Source organism: Acomys minous (genome assembly GCF_964271855.1).
Source record: "Acomys minous genome assembly, chromosome: 9".
Classification (NCBI taxonomy): Eukaryota; Metazoa; Chordata; class Mammalia; order Rodentia; family Muridae; genus Acomys; species Acomys minous.
Window position 1 is genome coordinate 84,515,023 of NC_140490.1, and position 15,939 is coordinate 84,530,961.

At 52.8% G+C, this 15,939-nt stretch overlaps 1 protein-coding gene and 1 long non-coding RNA gene across 4 annotated transcripts; one reads left to right on the top strand and one right to left on the bottom strand.

Moving 5' to 3' along the window:
- The first annotated feature begins 3,029 nt into the window (after positions 1–3,029).
- LOC311605769 lies at positions 3,030–10,009 on the top strand. 2 transcript variants are annotated; one of them, XR_014782077.1, is made up of 3 exons: positions 4,383–4,631; positions 9,056–9,224; positions 9,875–10,009. It is a non-coding gene; the product is annotated as an uncharacterized lncRNA (long non-coding RNA). The 2 variants fall into 2 exon arrangements; XR_014782076.1 differs by lacking the exons at positions 9,056–9,224; positions 9,875–10,009 and adding an exon at positions 5,839–6,203 and having other exon boundaries at positions 3,030–4,631.
- On the bottom strand, positions 5,996–15,647 carry LOC311605768 (protein GPR108). Of its 2 annotated transcripts, none has more exons than XM_084796557.1 (17): positions 15,173–15,647; positions 14,408–14,524; positions 12,929–12,979; positions 12,652–12,734; positions 11,949–12,073; positions 11,664–11,857; positions 11,480–11,584; positions 9,863–9,996; positions 9,686–9,755; positions 9,223–9,296; positions 9,008–9,125; positions 8,039–8,169; positions 7,861–7,904; positions 7,498–7,547; positions 7,298–7,381; positions 7,087–7,211; positions 5,996–6,470 (listed from the first exon to the last, which is right to left on the bottom strand). In XM_084796557.1, exons 1-17 carry the CDS (start codon positions 15,296–15,298, stop codon positions 6,398–6,400), a joined length of 1,704 nt encoding a protein of 567 aa, XP_084652683.1. In that variant the 5' UTR covers positions 15,299–15,647; the 3' UTR covers positions 5,996–6,397. The 2 variants fall into 2 exon arrangements, with proteins under 2 accessions (XP_084652683.1, XP_084652682.1); XM_084796556.1 differs by having other exon boundaries at positions 9,686–9,761; positions 15,173–15,645.
- Between the last annotated feature and the right edge of the window lie 292 nt (positions 15,648–15,939).

A 15,939-nucleotide genomic window follows, 5' to 3' on the forward strand; every position in this document is an offset into this window, starting at 1 on the left:
ATATCTGTTAGATCCATTTGATTCATGATGTTGGTTAGTGTCTTTATTTCTTGGTTTAGTTTCTGTTTCACTGACCTATCTTTTGGTGAAAGTGGGGTGTTGAAGTCTCCTACTGTGTGGGTATTGATGTGTGGTTTAAGCTTTGTTAATAGTTCTTTTATAAATGTGGGTGCCCATGTATTGGGAGCGTGGATGTTTAGAATTGTGATGTCATCTTGGTTGACTTTACCTTTGATGAGTATGAAGTGACCATCTTCATCTCTTATTAATTTTGGTTGGAAGTCTATTTCATTACATATTAAAATGGCTACACTAGCTTGCTTTTTATGTCTGTTTGCTTGGAATACCTTTTTCCAGACTTTTACCCTGAGGTGATGTGTATCCTTGTGGCTGAAGTGCATTTCTTGAATGCAGAAGAATGTTGGGTCTTGTTTATGCATCCATTCAGTTAGTCTGGGCCTTTTTATTGGAGAATTGATATCTTTGATGTTAAGGGATATTAATGACCAGTGACTGTTAGGTCACTTGATTTTGATATTGGCTGCAGTAGAGTGTTTGTGTGGTTATGTTTTTGCGATGGTGTAGTTATCTATTTCCCGTGTAGTTTTGGTTGTAGCTTGCCACTTTGGTTTGAAGGTTTCCTACTAGTAACTTCTGTAAGGCCAGGTATGTGGATACGTACTGTTTGAATTTGTTTTTGTGATGGAATATGTTGTTTTCTCCGTCAATGGTTTTTGATAGTTTCACTGGGTATAGTAGTCTAGCCTGGCATCTGTGGTCTCTTAGGGTTTGCAGGACCTCTGTCCAGGCCCTTCTGGCTTTTATGGTTTCTGCTGAGAAGTCAGGTGTAACTGTGATACGTTCGCCATTATATGTTACTTGGCCCTTTCTCTTGCCGCTTTTTATATTTTTTTCTTTGTTCTGTATATTTTGTGTTTTTATTACTATGTGGCAGGAAGATTTTCTTTTCTGGTTTATTCTATTTGGTGTTGTGTAGGTGTCTTGTATGTTCATATGCTTCTCCTACTTCAGATTGGGGAAATTTTCTTCTATGATTTTGTTGAAGATATTTTCTGGGCCTTGGAGTTGGGCATCTTCTCTTTCTTCAATGCCTATTATTCTCAGGTTTCATCTTTTCATGGTGTCCTTGATTTCTTGCATGTTTTGTGTCAGGAATTTTTCAGATTAGCCTTTTCTTTGATGGTTGCTCTGAGCTCTACGATTGTATCTTCAAGTCCTGAGATTCGTTCCTCATTTCTTGGATTCTGTTAGAGAAGGTCATCTGTCTGTGCTTTTATCACTGTTTCCATTTTCATCTTCAGATCTTGAAGTCTTTTATTGATTTCCTTCATCTGTTAGTTTGTATTTTCCTGAATTTCTTCCAGGGCCTCTTTTATGTCTTCAACCTGTTTGATTGCATCTTCCTGCATTTGTTTAAGGATTTTATTTGTTTCTTCCATTGTCATCTTCGTCACTAAGGATTTAAGGTCATTTTCTTGTATTTCGGTTGTGTTTGGTTTCCCAGGGTTGCTTTCTTTGGGATAGCTGGAGATGCCGAATTGTTTTGGGTTTTGTTGTTTGTGTTCTTACGCTATCCCTTAGTCATCTTGCTGCCTCTGATGTTGGGAGGTAGCTTCTGGTGTCTTTCACTGGTCTTTGAGAGTGAATAGTTGGTGAGTGATTATAGGTCATGTTCCCTTGCCAGTGGGGATCAGGAAGTTCTTTCCTGGGACAGGCAGGTGACCTGGTTTCCACTCCAGGAGACTTTGCTCCATACTTTAGGCTCCGGACTGGGTCAGCCGAGTTAGGCTTCTGCCTGGTTTGTGCTACTGCAGCGATTCAGACCAGCTGTATTGGGGCTGCTGTTTAATTTTCTGACCCAACCATTTTGTGCAGTCCAGTCTCTCCCAAGAGCATGGGAGACCTTTCTGGGCAATGGGGACGAGTCAGGCTGGGAATGTATCTGCCCAATTTTGTGGACTGAGTCCACTGTGGCCAGCAGCCTTGGTCCGGTCTGAACCAGCTCATATCTCATGCCCTGTGGCTGGGCAAAGTGGTCACAGCAGCCTGGGCTTCCCTGCAACCCAGCAGTCAAGTTCCTGCCTGGACCAATCCTACTGAGTTGTGGCCACCATTCAGACCAGCGTCTAGATCCCTCAGGGTTGTCCAGCCTCTCCCAAGAGCCTGGGAGATCCCACAGGGTGGTGGGGACTGGCCAAGGCTGCAGGCTCAGTCTGCAGCAGCCGGCAGCCTGGCTCGGTCTGGACCTGTTCAGACCACAGGTGCTGGGGCTAGGCAAGGTGGTCTCCCACCCCTCAGGGTTTCTCTGGGTGTAGCTCTGGCTGACCTGGGCTCCCTTTGTAGACCAGACTGATCTCAAATTTACAGAGATCCACCTGCCTCTGTCTCCTAAGTGTTGGATTTAAAGGTGTGTGCCACCACCACACAGCTTGACCAGAAATTTTTTCAGTGTTGGGTATTACTGGAATCTCAGCGTTATCTGCCTCTCCCTAATGCCCAGTGCCACCATGCTGTCCTTTGAGACCTGGATGTGATTAGCCGTGGGGGGACACTTTGAACTAAGACAGCGATGCCCAATCCAAGAACAGGTATTTGTGGAACCTTCCATGAAGGGGTTAAAGGGACAGTTTACTCTGATTTCCTGTAAAACACTTATTTTCCCTGTCCTCTCTGGCCCAGGGGGTGGCTGGGAGTTAGAACAAACCTGGCTTGTCTTTTAGCTCTGATTGCGACATCCTTTCTGTGGAAGACAGAAAGAGAAGAGGGAGGAGGGAGAGGGGGGAGGGGGAAGGAGGGAAGAGAGAGGAGGAAGAGGGAGGAGGGGGAAGGGGGGAGGGGCAGGTGCACACATCAGCTTGCCTCCAAAACCTGAGCCCAACTTTTGAAACCAGGTCTTCTTTTCTTTCTGCCCCACTCCAGACCCTCAGTTTCTTGATTTTGTTCTATTTAGCACATTTTAAAACTGCATTTTATTTATATTTAACACATTTTAAAAATTGCATCTTATTTATTATTGTATATACTCATACATGTGTGGAGGCCAGAGGACGACTTGTAGCTGTTCCTTTTCGCCTTCCACTGTATGTATCCCTGGGGTCGAACTTGGCTTGCCAGGCTTGGCAGCAAGCCCTACCCTCCAGATGCACCTTCTTCCTGGCCCCATTGCCTCACTCTAGCCTGAAATAGGATGGCTTTGTGATTTACTAGTGATGGTGTCTTTGGGGCTCCTGCGTTTGTTTTGACCTTTGCACACTTGTTTGCCCTACCGGGTGGAGGTGAGTAACTGAGAGGAGCCAGCCCAGTGGCTGAGGGGGGAAGATCAATTCTCACCTTGTTGGTCAGCATTCATTCCTGCACCTGGGCTGCCTGGGAGTGTGGGAAGGGTCTGGAGCATCCTGACTTACTGGAAGTCGCCAGACTGTGGTGCTTGGTGCTGGGATGTAACCCGGAAGCCAGGATTGGACCAGGGCCCACTTGGAGGGAGAAAGTGAGGGAAGAGAGAAGGATGGGGAATTCTTGAACCCTGTGACTCTCCTCTAGGGAAGTAAGGACTTGGAGAGAGTGGGCCTGCTGAGCCAGCAGGGCAGGGAGTGAGAGTGATTTCCAGCAAGTGGGGGCCACGTGCCCAGCGTTCTGGCCTCCAGGCTGTTTATAAGATCTGTGCAAAGTACTTGGCTAAGACAGTTTACACCCACACACACTCACAAGCAATGAAAGAGCAGTCCTGCCAGAGATGGAGGTGCACGCCCATCATTTCAACACTTAAGAGGCTGAGGAGGGAGGGTTGTCCTTTGAGACCAACCTGGGGTGCATACGGAGACCTGTGGAAGTGGCTCTGTGTGTGTTCAGGTCTTGGCACCCACATACAGAGTTAGTGATTTGAGCATTTTGGCATCCACTTATGACCTCAGCAAAGGCATTCCCTGGGCCCTGGGCAAGTTGGCTTACTGGACCAGGGGGAACCAGTGAAACAAACGGAAGCTGAGAGTGAAGAAAGACGACACTGGACATCAATTTTGCATGCATGCGTATCTGTGTGCATTCATGTGCGCGCGCGTGCGCGCGCATACACACACACACACACACACACACACACACACACACACACACACACACACACACGGAGAAAGCTTGCCATTCTCAAACAACAAAATGAGAGAGCTGCAGACCTGTCTATTTCTGTTGTGCCTTTCAGGAGAGAATGAAAGGCTGGATTTGACTTTTTGCTTGGCAGATTCCTCAACTCTGCCTGGGTGTAGTAACCCCTGTGCGCCCCTCCCCCTCTTCCCCCACAGGAGTCCTTTCAGGCTTGAGAGCCCAGGTTCCCGTTTTCTGTTTCTCCACTTGTAAGTGACTTTTCTGGAATTCCTGTGCATGTGGCACCTGGGACTGGGTGACCTCTCCTCCTACCCAGTAACTCATTAACTCCCGGGGACCTTGACCCTGCACCATCCACATGGCCTGTGACTACAACAGCTTCTTTCCTGAGCTCTGTGGGGCTTGCATAGCCCAGACAACACAGAGGGGGACTGGACAGAATACAGTTCTGTGGGAAAGACTGCCTGATCTCCAGAGACAGTGAAATGCACCCTGGGAAATAGAACAGTCAGGTAAGTGCCTTCCACACATCACCTCCCTTCTTCTTCTTGGAGACATTTTCACTATATAAACCAGGCTGTCTAATCACAGTCCCACTGCCACCTGAGCGCTGGGGAGACAGGTGTGAAGGCTATGGAATCACTCCCCTGCCCCCTGCTTCCTGCTACCCATTTATAGTGAATCCTGTGAGGACACTGGGCCCCACTGGGCCCTCTCACTGCTCTCACCTTGGGATCTTCCCTTCAGTCCAACCTCAGAGGCCCTTAAGCTATTAGGGAACGTTTCCACATCTGCTGAGGACTAGGCTGTGCCCATCTTTGGAGTGGGAGGGCTATCGCTGTCTACTTCAGTGCTTACAACTGCACAGGGCCCGACCCTCCTCTCGAGTCTTCCATGGTTCCTGTGGGCCCTCAGGAGAACCTGCGTTTAGGACTCTGCTTGCTGCTGCCTCAGTGAGGCCCAGCTCTGCCTGCCTTCCAACCACCTCTTTCACACCCTCCCCAGCCACTGGCTGGGCTATTTACTCATCTGGGTTGCAGCTGGTCTCATTTCCTTATTGAGGGAGCTTTCACCCAGCCCCTCTCGCCTCCCTCCCCTCCCCTCCATGTGTATGAGATCTGTAAGACATTCCTGGGTATCCTCAGAGGAGGCCAGAGAGAGCCATCTTGAAGAGTTAACCTCAGCGGGGTCTCCAAGAGGTCAGGCTGAGGCTGTAGCTGGTCCCTTATGGCCATGAATATGCATTTCCACATGGACAGGACCTCACTATGTAGCCCAGGCTAGCCTCAAACCTTAGTAACTCCCCTGCCTCAGCTTCTTGAATATTGGAGATACCGGCTTGAACCATCATGCCTGCCTATTAAGTTTTACTCAGTGGCCTCAGGTACTTGTAAGTCATCCATTAACCCACACTCCTGAAACTGACTGTGTGTCTGAAGATGTGACAGCCTCAGGTCAGCCTTGCCTGCTGTTCCTCAGGTGCCACCCACCTTAGCTTGAGATACGGTATTTCGAGGGCTGAATGAAGTAGGCTAGGCGGGCTGGGTGGCCAGGCCTAGAGATCTGCCCCCTGCACTTTCCCGGGGCTGGGATTACAAGCACACTCAGCTCTTTATGGAGGGTGTGGAAGCTGTCCTCAGGTCCTGATCCAAACACACCAAGCACACGTCTTCAGAGGACGTGTGTTTGTTCATCCTAACCTTTCTGTTTACCTTCCAGACTTCTGTGGCTGCTCCACCCTTTGTGTGACCCTCATCCTGGGTCTGGCGACTTGACAGACACTTGAGGGACAGAGGGAGGACTTGGTCATGCTGTCCACAGCAGCACAAGGCCCAGCGCAGCGTCAGCTCAGCTGATGTCTTCCCCTCACTGCGAATTCTGTTTTCTCTTTATTTTTATTGGTTTACTGATCAAGGTTTCAGGAGGCCCAGGCTCTCCAGAGAAATAGGATGACAGACAAACGTGTCACCATGTGAGGATTCAGGATTTGAGATCACAAATGCAGCTTGCTTTAGGCACTCAAAACCCTTAAAGTCGGGAAATATAGGAAATAAAAAGAGAGCCTGGTCCTTATTGTACTGCAAGAGGCTGAAGTGTCCCCTGGTAAGGAGGGGGCTGCGATGCTGGGCAAAGGGCATCATTTCTGAAAGGTTCCTTGGGCACCCGAATCCTGGGTGCCTCATCAGCATGGTCCCCTCAGGCTCCCTGCACAGTTGAGGACAAGTGTAGGGGGATGGGATGCAGTAGGACTGAGGGCGGCTGGCTGGGCACAGGGAAGTCACAACAGCTCCCGGCCACTGGCTGTCTTGTTGACTTTGGACAGGCCTTCCCGAAACCCAGAGTCTGTCATCCTGGGAGAGGGTACACAGCAGAAGCAGGGTCTAGGGGCTGAATGGCAGCAGGCCCCACCCATGAACTGCTCCAGCCCCGCCCACTCCCATTCCACCTTTCCACATCTAGCTCAGTGGTCAGTACACCAGTCTCAACCCTGCTGTCAAATCAACCTGGCTCCCGCCACTCCAGAGCTGCACAGTCCTGGCCCAGCTTGCCTCTGAGGGCCTGCAGGATGGGTGCCACAGCCCATCCTCTCCTACAGTGACTCCAGACCTGCGCACCCTCCAAACTGCCCACACATCTCTGTGGATCGCCCAGATCCTATCCCTCATCCTCCTCAGCCCGCTTCAGAGCCACGTACACCCCACTTAGGCCATCTCCAGCCACCACATGGACCAGTGATGGAGCCACCACCCCCCACCCACCTTTAGTCCCCTTTGGCCCCACCCACCCACAATCCTGCCTAGCCTCACCCCCCAGAAGCAGGCAGCCTAGGCCTTCGCCCCATTCTTCCCTGTTGCCCCGGTGCTGTGTACTCCTTAACTTCTTCAGTCTGGCCCAACTCCAAAGACACCTTGGTCCTGGCCCTTCCGGCCCCTTCCTGCCCACCACACACCCCACAGCTCTGCTCACACTTGTTCCATCTGTATGTCCTCCTCATCCTCCTGTGGCAGCTGCAGGTATGGGTTGTCCCCAGCCGGCTGGAACTTGTAGCCGGTGAGCACGAAGAAGGCCAGCGTGGAACTTTCCACCAAGAGCTGGGGGCCAGGGCACGGGGTCAGGTGAGACTCCCCGGCCACCAACACTCCTGCCCCACAGGCTACTGGGAACCCTGCCCGCTCACCTGGCACAGCCACTGCCATTGGAAGGGTACCGCCACACGAAGCAGGATGGCGATGATGCGCGTGAAATATATATAGCAGATGACCTGGGGGCATGGGGTGGGGGGTATGGGCACAGGGACAGAGGACGGGTCAAGGCTGGGGGTCAGGGGCAGAGGGCAGTGGGCAGGGACTCAGGCGTGAGGGAAGGCTGCACTCCTACCATGATGTAGTAATGTCGAAACAGCTTCAGCTTGGCCAGGTTCACAGCCACTGTGGGTGGGCACAGAGTGGGGTCAGGGGGTTCCTTAAATGTGGCAGGAGGGGAGGGCAATGGTGAGGAGGACAGGGCCTGGGAGGGCGGTTCCAGGGCAATAGGGGGAAAAGTAGCAAGAGCAATTGAAGTGTGTGTGTGTGTGTGTGTGTGTGTGTGTGTGTGTGTGTGTGCGCGCGCGCAGGGGCGGAGTGGGGATGACTGAGGGGACAGAGGAGGAAGACAAGAACACAGTCCTGTAGACACTGGGCCCTGGCCCCTGAGGTCAGAGAGAAAGCGGGGCGGGGACAGAGTTGAGGAGGGGGTCCTTACCCTTCCCATCAGTGCCAGATGCATCCTGCAGATGTCGGATGGACCTGGAACAGGTGGAGGAATGTGGGAAAACTTCAGCACTGGCCCCGCCCCTGGGCACAGGGGCCTGGGAGGCAGGTCCTCAGCCAGGTGAGGGCATAGGGCCTCAGTGGGTTGAGGGGCAGGCTTGGGCCCTCACCAGACCACTGGGAAGAGGATGGCCCCGCAGCAGATGAGATCCACTAGGAACAAGATCTCCTTCCAGAGTCCGTAGTCACTGGCACCCTCCTCACGGGACTCAATGACAATGTATGCTACATTAGCCAGGACCTGTGGGGACAGAGTGCCATCTGTCTATATTTCCATCCTCTGACCCTTGTCCACTGAATATGAACCACTGACAAATCTCCTACCACCATGGACTTCCCTCTCTGTATCCCATCTGAGCATCCCTCCCTGTACCCGACTCAAGCATCCTTCCTTACATCCTACCCCAGCATCCCTCCATGTACCCGACTCAAGCATCCTTCCTTACATCCTACCCCAGCATCCCTCCATGTACCTGACTCAAGCATCCTTCCTTACATCCTACCCCAGCATCCCTCCTTGTACCTGACTCAAGCATCCTTCCTTACATCCTACCCCAGCATCCCTCCTTGTACCCGACTCAAGCATCCTTCCTTACATCCTACCCCAGCATCCCTCCATGTACCCGACTCAAGCATCCTTCCTTACATCCTACCCCAGCATCCCTCCATGTACCCGACTCAAGCATCCTTCCTTACATCCTACCCCAGCATCCCTCCATGTACCCGACTCAAGCATCCTTCCTTACATCCTACCCCAGCATCCCTCCATGTACCTGACTCAAGCATCCTTCCTTACATCCTACCCCAGCATCCCTCCTTGTACCCGACTCAAGCATCCTTCCTTACACTCTACTTGAGCATCCTTCCCTGTATCCGGATCAAGCATCTTTCCTTACTTCCTAACTAAGCATCTCTCCCTGTATCCAACCTAAGCATCCCTCCTGGCATCTCTCCTGTATCCCTCCCTACATTAACCCTTATCATTGCTCTCTGAAGCTCTCCCTCCATGTCTCCACTGTCTCCTGAGCCTCCCTCCCTGCACCCTCTTAGCTCCCCCACGGGAACTGCCGCCCCCATACCTGCAGGGGGATCACAATCCCAAAGATCTTCTTCTCCTTGTCTGACAGCATATACTTCACAAAGGCCCAGCCTGAGCCGATCAACGCGATGGTGATGAAGAGAAGGGCGCCCTTCAACCTGGAGGAGCCAGGGTTGGGGAGGTCTGATGCTGAGCTGGGGCCCCAGCCCTCCCTCCCGGCCTCCCCGGACCCGTGTGCAGAGACGGGCGACTCACAGGTGGGTGATATAGTGCATGACGGCGAGGCCTTCGATGGGGTGTCCCTGGCTGTTGATGAAGTAGTAGTTGATCTGGAGGTAGGAAGACGCATGGACGGTCAGAGAGGAGGATGGGCAGGTGGCGGATAGTTTAGGAACACGGAGAATAATATGGGATGAGTGGGTTTGCGGGGGGTGGGGGGGGGTGGGGTGTGTGGTTATAAAATGAAAGAGTTACAGTCAGGAGAGTGAGAAGGGAAATGAGAGCTGTCAGTCACCACAGACTCCCTCCCCGACAGAGGGTCACGGTTAGGTATGGAGACAGTGAGTGCTGGACCAGTGGACGGTCCCCGAGGGTGGGCGGCCAGGGTGTGAGCTGGGCTGAGTGTGAAGTGAGGTGAAATGGACAAGGTGCACAGGTGGACAGATGTCCCATCTCACCATCCCACCCTTGTGCGCGCTCCCGGGCCCTGGGTGCTCACGCTGTGGAAGAGGAGGGAGACGCTCTTGGTGAACGCCAGAGCTGCCATGAGCCAGTGGATCTTAAAGACACTGTATCTGCCAGAGGGAGAACGGGGTGGGGAGAGCACCGCTGAGGTTGGCACGGGAGGCCCACAGAGGAGAGCTGGGATGAGGGCAGGATGGGGAAGGGGTTTTACGTGTTCTTGCAGAGCACAGACACCCAGAAAATGCCCGCAGCCAGGAAGCAGGCCGACATGATCAGGTAGAGCTTGAAGAGGGGGATCTCTGCTGCTGACAAGAAGCCTTCTGGATTCTTCTCTCGGATCATTACCTGTAAGAGGGGCGGGGGTGGGAAGGATGCAGGTGGGTGGCCTTACCCCTGTAGTACCACCCTCTAACTCTCCCACTTTATAGCTAGAGCCTCAGTTGGCCTTGTCTCTCAAATGGGTATACAGCTATACACTGGTAGCCACAGAGGACCGGCTCTAGGACCCCAGGAGAACCAACACTCAGGGTGTTGTCTCTGTAGAGAGAGTATTTGCATAGGGTCTGCCACAGTTCCAGAAGGCTCAGAACAGCTAATCGATGTATATCAGGGATATAGAGGTATTATATGATGTTATTAGGGGATACCAGGAGGTTACCCATAGTATCAAATACAGCATACCTATGCTGTGATGGGATCATTTAGGGCATATTGTGTGATTCTGTTTACGTGTGTGGATGCCAAGGACAACTTCGGATGGCGCCCTTGGAGCACACATGAAGGTACCAGAGAACCTGTGGCTTGCCCTTTGACCTCGACATGCATCCTGCGTGCACATACTCACATTCAGAATAAATGTAAAACAAGTCTATAGGCTGTTCATGACATTTGATTGTACACGTAAGTGGCTGGGGGGTGGGAGGAGCTGAGGTGGGCAGTGTAGTTGGTAAGATGCTAGCCTTTCAAGCAGGAAGAGAGAGTTTGGATCCCCAGAACCCACACTAAAAAAAAAAAAAAAAAAAAAAAAAAAAGCCAGGTGTAGCAGCATTTGCTCAAAATGCCAGCTTAGAAGGAGAGATGGGGGATCCTTGAGACTTGTTGGCAACCAGCCTGAAGAAATCTATGAGTTCCAAGCCAGTCAGAGACCATGTATCAAAAAACAAGGTGAACTGGGTGTGGTGTCACGCTCCTTTAATCCCAGCACTCAGTGGGAAGAGGCGGGCAGATCTCTGTGAGCGCAGGGCCAGCCTGGGCTACAAAGTGAGGCCCTGTTCTCAAAACAAAACGAAACCCACAAAGAGCAGGATCAAGACTGACAGCATCCTGAGGAACACCACTGTGGGTTAGCTGACTTCCATGTGTACATAACACAAGCTCGCTCCCACATATGAGCACACGCACGTGCATGCGAGCGTACACACACATGAGTTCTCTAAACACTTGGGAATATGTACACCTTTATCTTCCCTTCAACACTTCCAATTGGAGAAGGGCTGGATATCCTAGCTTGCATATCCCATCAAAGCCCAAGGGAGGACTTGAAAAAGTCCATCTAGGGGTTGGCGAGATGGCTCAGTGGGTAAAAAAAAAAGCTTGCTGCCAAGCTTGACAACATGAGTGCAATCCCTGGGGCCCGCATGTTGTTGTTGTCCTCCTGAGTGTTGTCCTCCACACACGTGCTGTGGTACATGCCTCTGTGCCCCGCCCCCCCCCCCCCAACGCCCCTGGCTCCAGTAAATAAATTATGATTTAAAAGAAAGAAAGAAAACCAAAGACCGAAGGCAAAGTGGCTCAGTGGGATGGGGTGTATCTGCCCCTCGATACTCACAGTCAGGTCGAACGGCTGCTCCTTGCCGGGTATGACGTTGTGACAGTTGTGGAAGTTGAGGCTGTATTGACCTTCCTCGGCTCTGGAGCCGATCACCACGTGGAACTGTTCCCGGGGAGAAGGGGGTCTCAGCTGTGGCAGGGTTTGGGGGAGGTGGAGACACGTGGGCAAGGCAGGCACTCACACTGAAGTTGTAGGAATCGTTGAGGTGGCCGAGCCCCAACACTAGTTCCTTCTCCTTGCCACCGGGGTCCCGTGTGGTCAGCCGCCTTGGCGGCTGGCCCTCAGTCGAGTGCCCGTGTCCCGCTGGGGTAGTTCTGTCTTTTGAAACCTGGGGTAGTGTAGGCTTTGCCTGATCCTCCTTCGGTGTAGAGCTCTCTGTAGGAGATGGGCGAGGACTGTTAAAAGACAGCCGGGCAGAAAACTGGGGGCACGTCCAGGGAAGCTCCGCCCAGCAACCTGGACTTACCATTGTTCTCTTTGGGGGTGCCTGTCGGAGCTGGCTTTGGGAGGCCTGACTGGGAAGGAGATTGAGGGAGAAGGCCAGGGGAGATGAACAGCTTTTCCTGCTCCCCATATTTTTGGACTTGGACCCTTGGATGAGGGGAGGAATAGAAGGGAAGGGTGAAGTCTGTGGTGAGGTATACAATGTGGATGGATGCCCTCCCTAAGGGGCTGGTGCTTCTCTCTGGTCACTGATCACCAAATCTTAGCATCTGGCCACCACCCACGATGGCAGGTCACACACTCATGGGTACCCTGTAATAGCAACTACTGGACCACTGGGAAAGGCTACTTAAGCACCAAATTAAAAGACAACGTGGCATGGTTTAAGGACCACGGGCCTGAGATCCAAGATTCTTAGGAGGCGGAGGCAGGAGGATTGCAAGTTCAATGTCAGCCTGGAGCTACAGAGTAAGTTCAAGGCCCAAACTGGTAAAACTTATTGAGACCCTGTCTTAAAAAGTAGAAAGAGTGAGCTGGGGGCGTGGTCTGGGGGGTGAAACTCCTGTCTAGAATTCCCCAGTGAGAGGAGGCTGGGAGTGCGGCTCAGGAATGGAGCCCCTGTGTAGAATCCTACACACACACACACACACACACACACACACACACACACACACTGGCTTTCTCCCTGGGCTGTGGGCCTTTGGGAGTCCACCGCCCCGACTCACTGCAAGTTCTTGATATTAATGAGGAACAGGACCAGGAAGCTGCTGCTGTTTCTCTCCAGAGGGCATTCGTGGGAGTTCCGGCTCTGGGAGTGGACAGAGACCTGGGTTACAACTGCCCATGGGTCTAGCCTCGTTCGGTGTGCTTCCCCATCCATCCATGGACTCTCCCTGCCCCCCCTTTGCAAAATAACCTAGGGCGGGTAGGCTTTACATGGAAAAGACAGGCCCCCAACACCACTCCAGGTCTCCCTCATGCCCTCTGACGCTCTCCACTCACCGAGTAGGAACGAACGCTGCCAGAGCGAACTCGGCTCAAGCTGAACCCCACCTGAAGGAAGAGAGGAAACAGTGAGGGGCTCCCCAACCACCCTCTACATCAGAGGAGACGCAACCTAGTTCTGGTCTGCTTTGAGACAGGACTCGCTAGGTAGCCCTAGCTGGTGGGATATTCACCGTGGTGTCCAGGGTGGGGCTTGAACTTGCAAACTTGCAGCGACCCTACTGCTGCCTCAGCATGGGGCACCGCTCCTGGCTCGTCTCACAGGTACTGAACACCCACCATGCACTAGATTCTCAACGACCTGCCCCATCTCTGACTCCCGGTGCTCCTGCGGAATGCACTTCCTCCGAGAGACTTCTCACAGCTTGATTGGTTTTACCCACCTAAAATGTTAACGGTGCTGGACAGAACAGAGCATGCTTGTAATCTCAGGGGGCTATGGAGACTGAGGCAGGAGGGGCTCCATTTTGAGGCTAACTTGGACTATGTGAGACCCTGTCACAAAACAAAACTGTCAAAATGAGGCTGTTTGCCAGGCATGGTGGCAGCACTTGGCAGGTGGGTCTCAGTGAGTTGAAGGCCAGCCTGGTCTAGATAGTGAGTTCCAGGCCAGCCAGGGCTACACTCCTCTTCCAAAAAAAATAAGAACAAGAGAGAGAGAGAGGGGGGGGGGGAAGACAGTAAAAGCCAGTGGAGGGGGGCAAAGGGGGACCAGAGCAAAACAATGTCTTCTGGACACAGCAGACTGCTGTTTCTGAATTCACAGCAGCCAACGGTTGCCTGCAGAAGACCAAGCCAGTCAACATTCCAGCACAGAGGGCAGAGGGGTGCTTGAACCCCTACATCTTGCTGAAGAGCAATTGGGGGAGGGTGGCGGGGGGAGGAGTGGGTTTTCTTTAAGGGTGTGGCCCCAGATGAAAAAATTTTTTAAAGGGCACAGGCCTTTAATCCCAGCACTCAGAAAGCAGAGGGCGGGCAGATCTCTGAGTCTGTAGCCAAGCTTGGTCTACACAGAGAGTTCTTGGCCAGCTGGGGCTACATAAGAGAGTCTATGTCTTAAAGCAACCACCAAATTAAAAAAGACTTGAGATCAGGAGGAGTTTGGGAAGGTGAGGCAGAATCTAGGAAGGGTTAGGGGAGAAGTTTGTGTCTATGTGTGTGTGTGTGTGTGGGGGGCTGAGTATGATTGCAACACACTATACACACGTATAAAATGTTATATTACATAGGGGCTGAGGTGGGGTGGCTCAGCAGTAGAGCACCTAAAGGGACCTCCCCAGCTGGGGCTGGCTAACTTCTGGTCACTCCTGCCTCAGCCAGCAGGGATGCTAAGATGACTTGATCTGTACCCCAAAATCCAGACCACATGAGGCAAGGCTACAGGGCTTGTCACACAGATCACATGGGTGAGGGACAGGGCTCGGATGAAAGTCTAGAACGTGCGCACCGGCGGAGCCTTCCCGTGAGCTCCCTCACCTTTGGCTTTTCTTCGGTCACCTGGAGGCCAAGTCGCAGTAAACTCAGCTCCACTTCGAGGGAACCGTTGGTGTAGAATCCGAAGCTGTTCAATTGGATGTCAGCTCGCTTGTCTCCCTGCAGGAAACCAAAGAGACAGCAGTAGCAGCAAGGGAACTCTTCCCACCAGTGCAGCCCCACCGGACGGATTCCTCTGAGCACCTCTGGCCATTTTTACTCGGGACATGACCGTATGAGAAAGCCTTCCTCGGTGCAGGGTCTTGGTGGTGTCGGCGGCAGCGGTATTTCCTTACTTCAGTCCCAGGCAACTACAGGGTGGGTTTGAGTGTCCAGGAGTGTCCATGAAAGGCCCCATATTTATGTTCACTACACCGAGAGTGGGCCACACACGCTGGTGTGGCGAGCTTCTACTTCCTGGAAAACTTCTCGTTTTTCTCTGGGCTAAATTTTCAAAGTCGTCCCCCGCTCCTCCCGCCCCACCCCCACCCCCCACCCCCGCCTCATCGAAGTCGATTCCAGGAAGATCCTCCCAAGTGTTCCTATGGTTGCTAACAAGGGGTCCCCGGAATTTAAAGGCCAGGAGTCAGGGGGTCCCGGAAGATGGAGGCCCGCCTCCTACGCCAGGCAAACCCATTGAGAGTACCAGGTGGAGGAGGGGGCTGGGACGAGACCACTAGCGGCCTGCAGGGCGGGGGGGTGCGGCCTCTCCATCCACCCACGGAGCTATGGGGAAGGGGAAAGGGAGGCCAAGCCCGCGGGGCTCACTGTAAGCGCCAGATGGTGGATACGGCCTGAGCAGCCTCCCAGCATCAGCACCAGCAGCGACAAGCATCCCCATCCGCACTGCGTTGGGCTCCTGCCGCTGAGCCCCCTCCTCTCGCTCACTGCCATCTCTGGGGCTGCGACTGCCCCCCGACACCGCCTCTGACACCTAATAAAGCCTGCCCACTTCTCAGCCAATCGCCTTACGACGTGGTCGGGTCATCCAATTATCAACTGGAATCCTTTTGATGGACAGAACGCCTCCCAAATGGGCGTGCTTAGTCTTTTCAGCTCCGCTTTCATGCCCTCCAATCGCTAAACAGGTCGTCCCGGATGTAGTTTGATGAACAGGACGACTTACCAATGATCCAGAAACCCATACCCGTCCCTTAAAGCGGAATTCCTTCACCAACTCTTAACGGTCCAAGACTACATTACCCAGAATGCAGAGGGAGACAATCCGCGCAACAAAGCACGAATAAACTACACTTCCCAGTATGCCCTTGGGTGCACTTCCTCTCTCTTCCCCCTTCCCCGGGACGTGGCTCCCAGCCAGAAGTCTAGCTTTTGGTAGACACAAGGGTCTGTTGAGGCTTGCCCTATTTCAACTTTCCTGGGCCAAAGAGCGGCCTAAAATTCTTCACCCTGTGCTGACCTCTAATCCTAGGCTGAGTGCCATTGTGAGGCCCACCTGCAGACTCCGCCCCAGGCTTAACCTCCTTGCAGCCGCTGAACCCCCAACTTCAACCTGAAACCCTGATCTCTCCCCA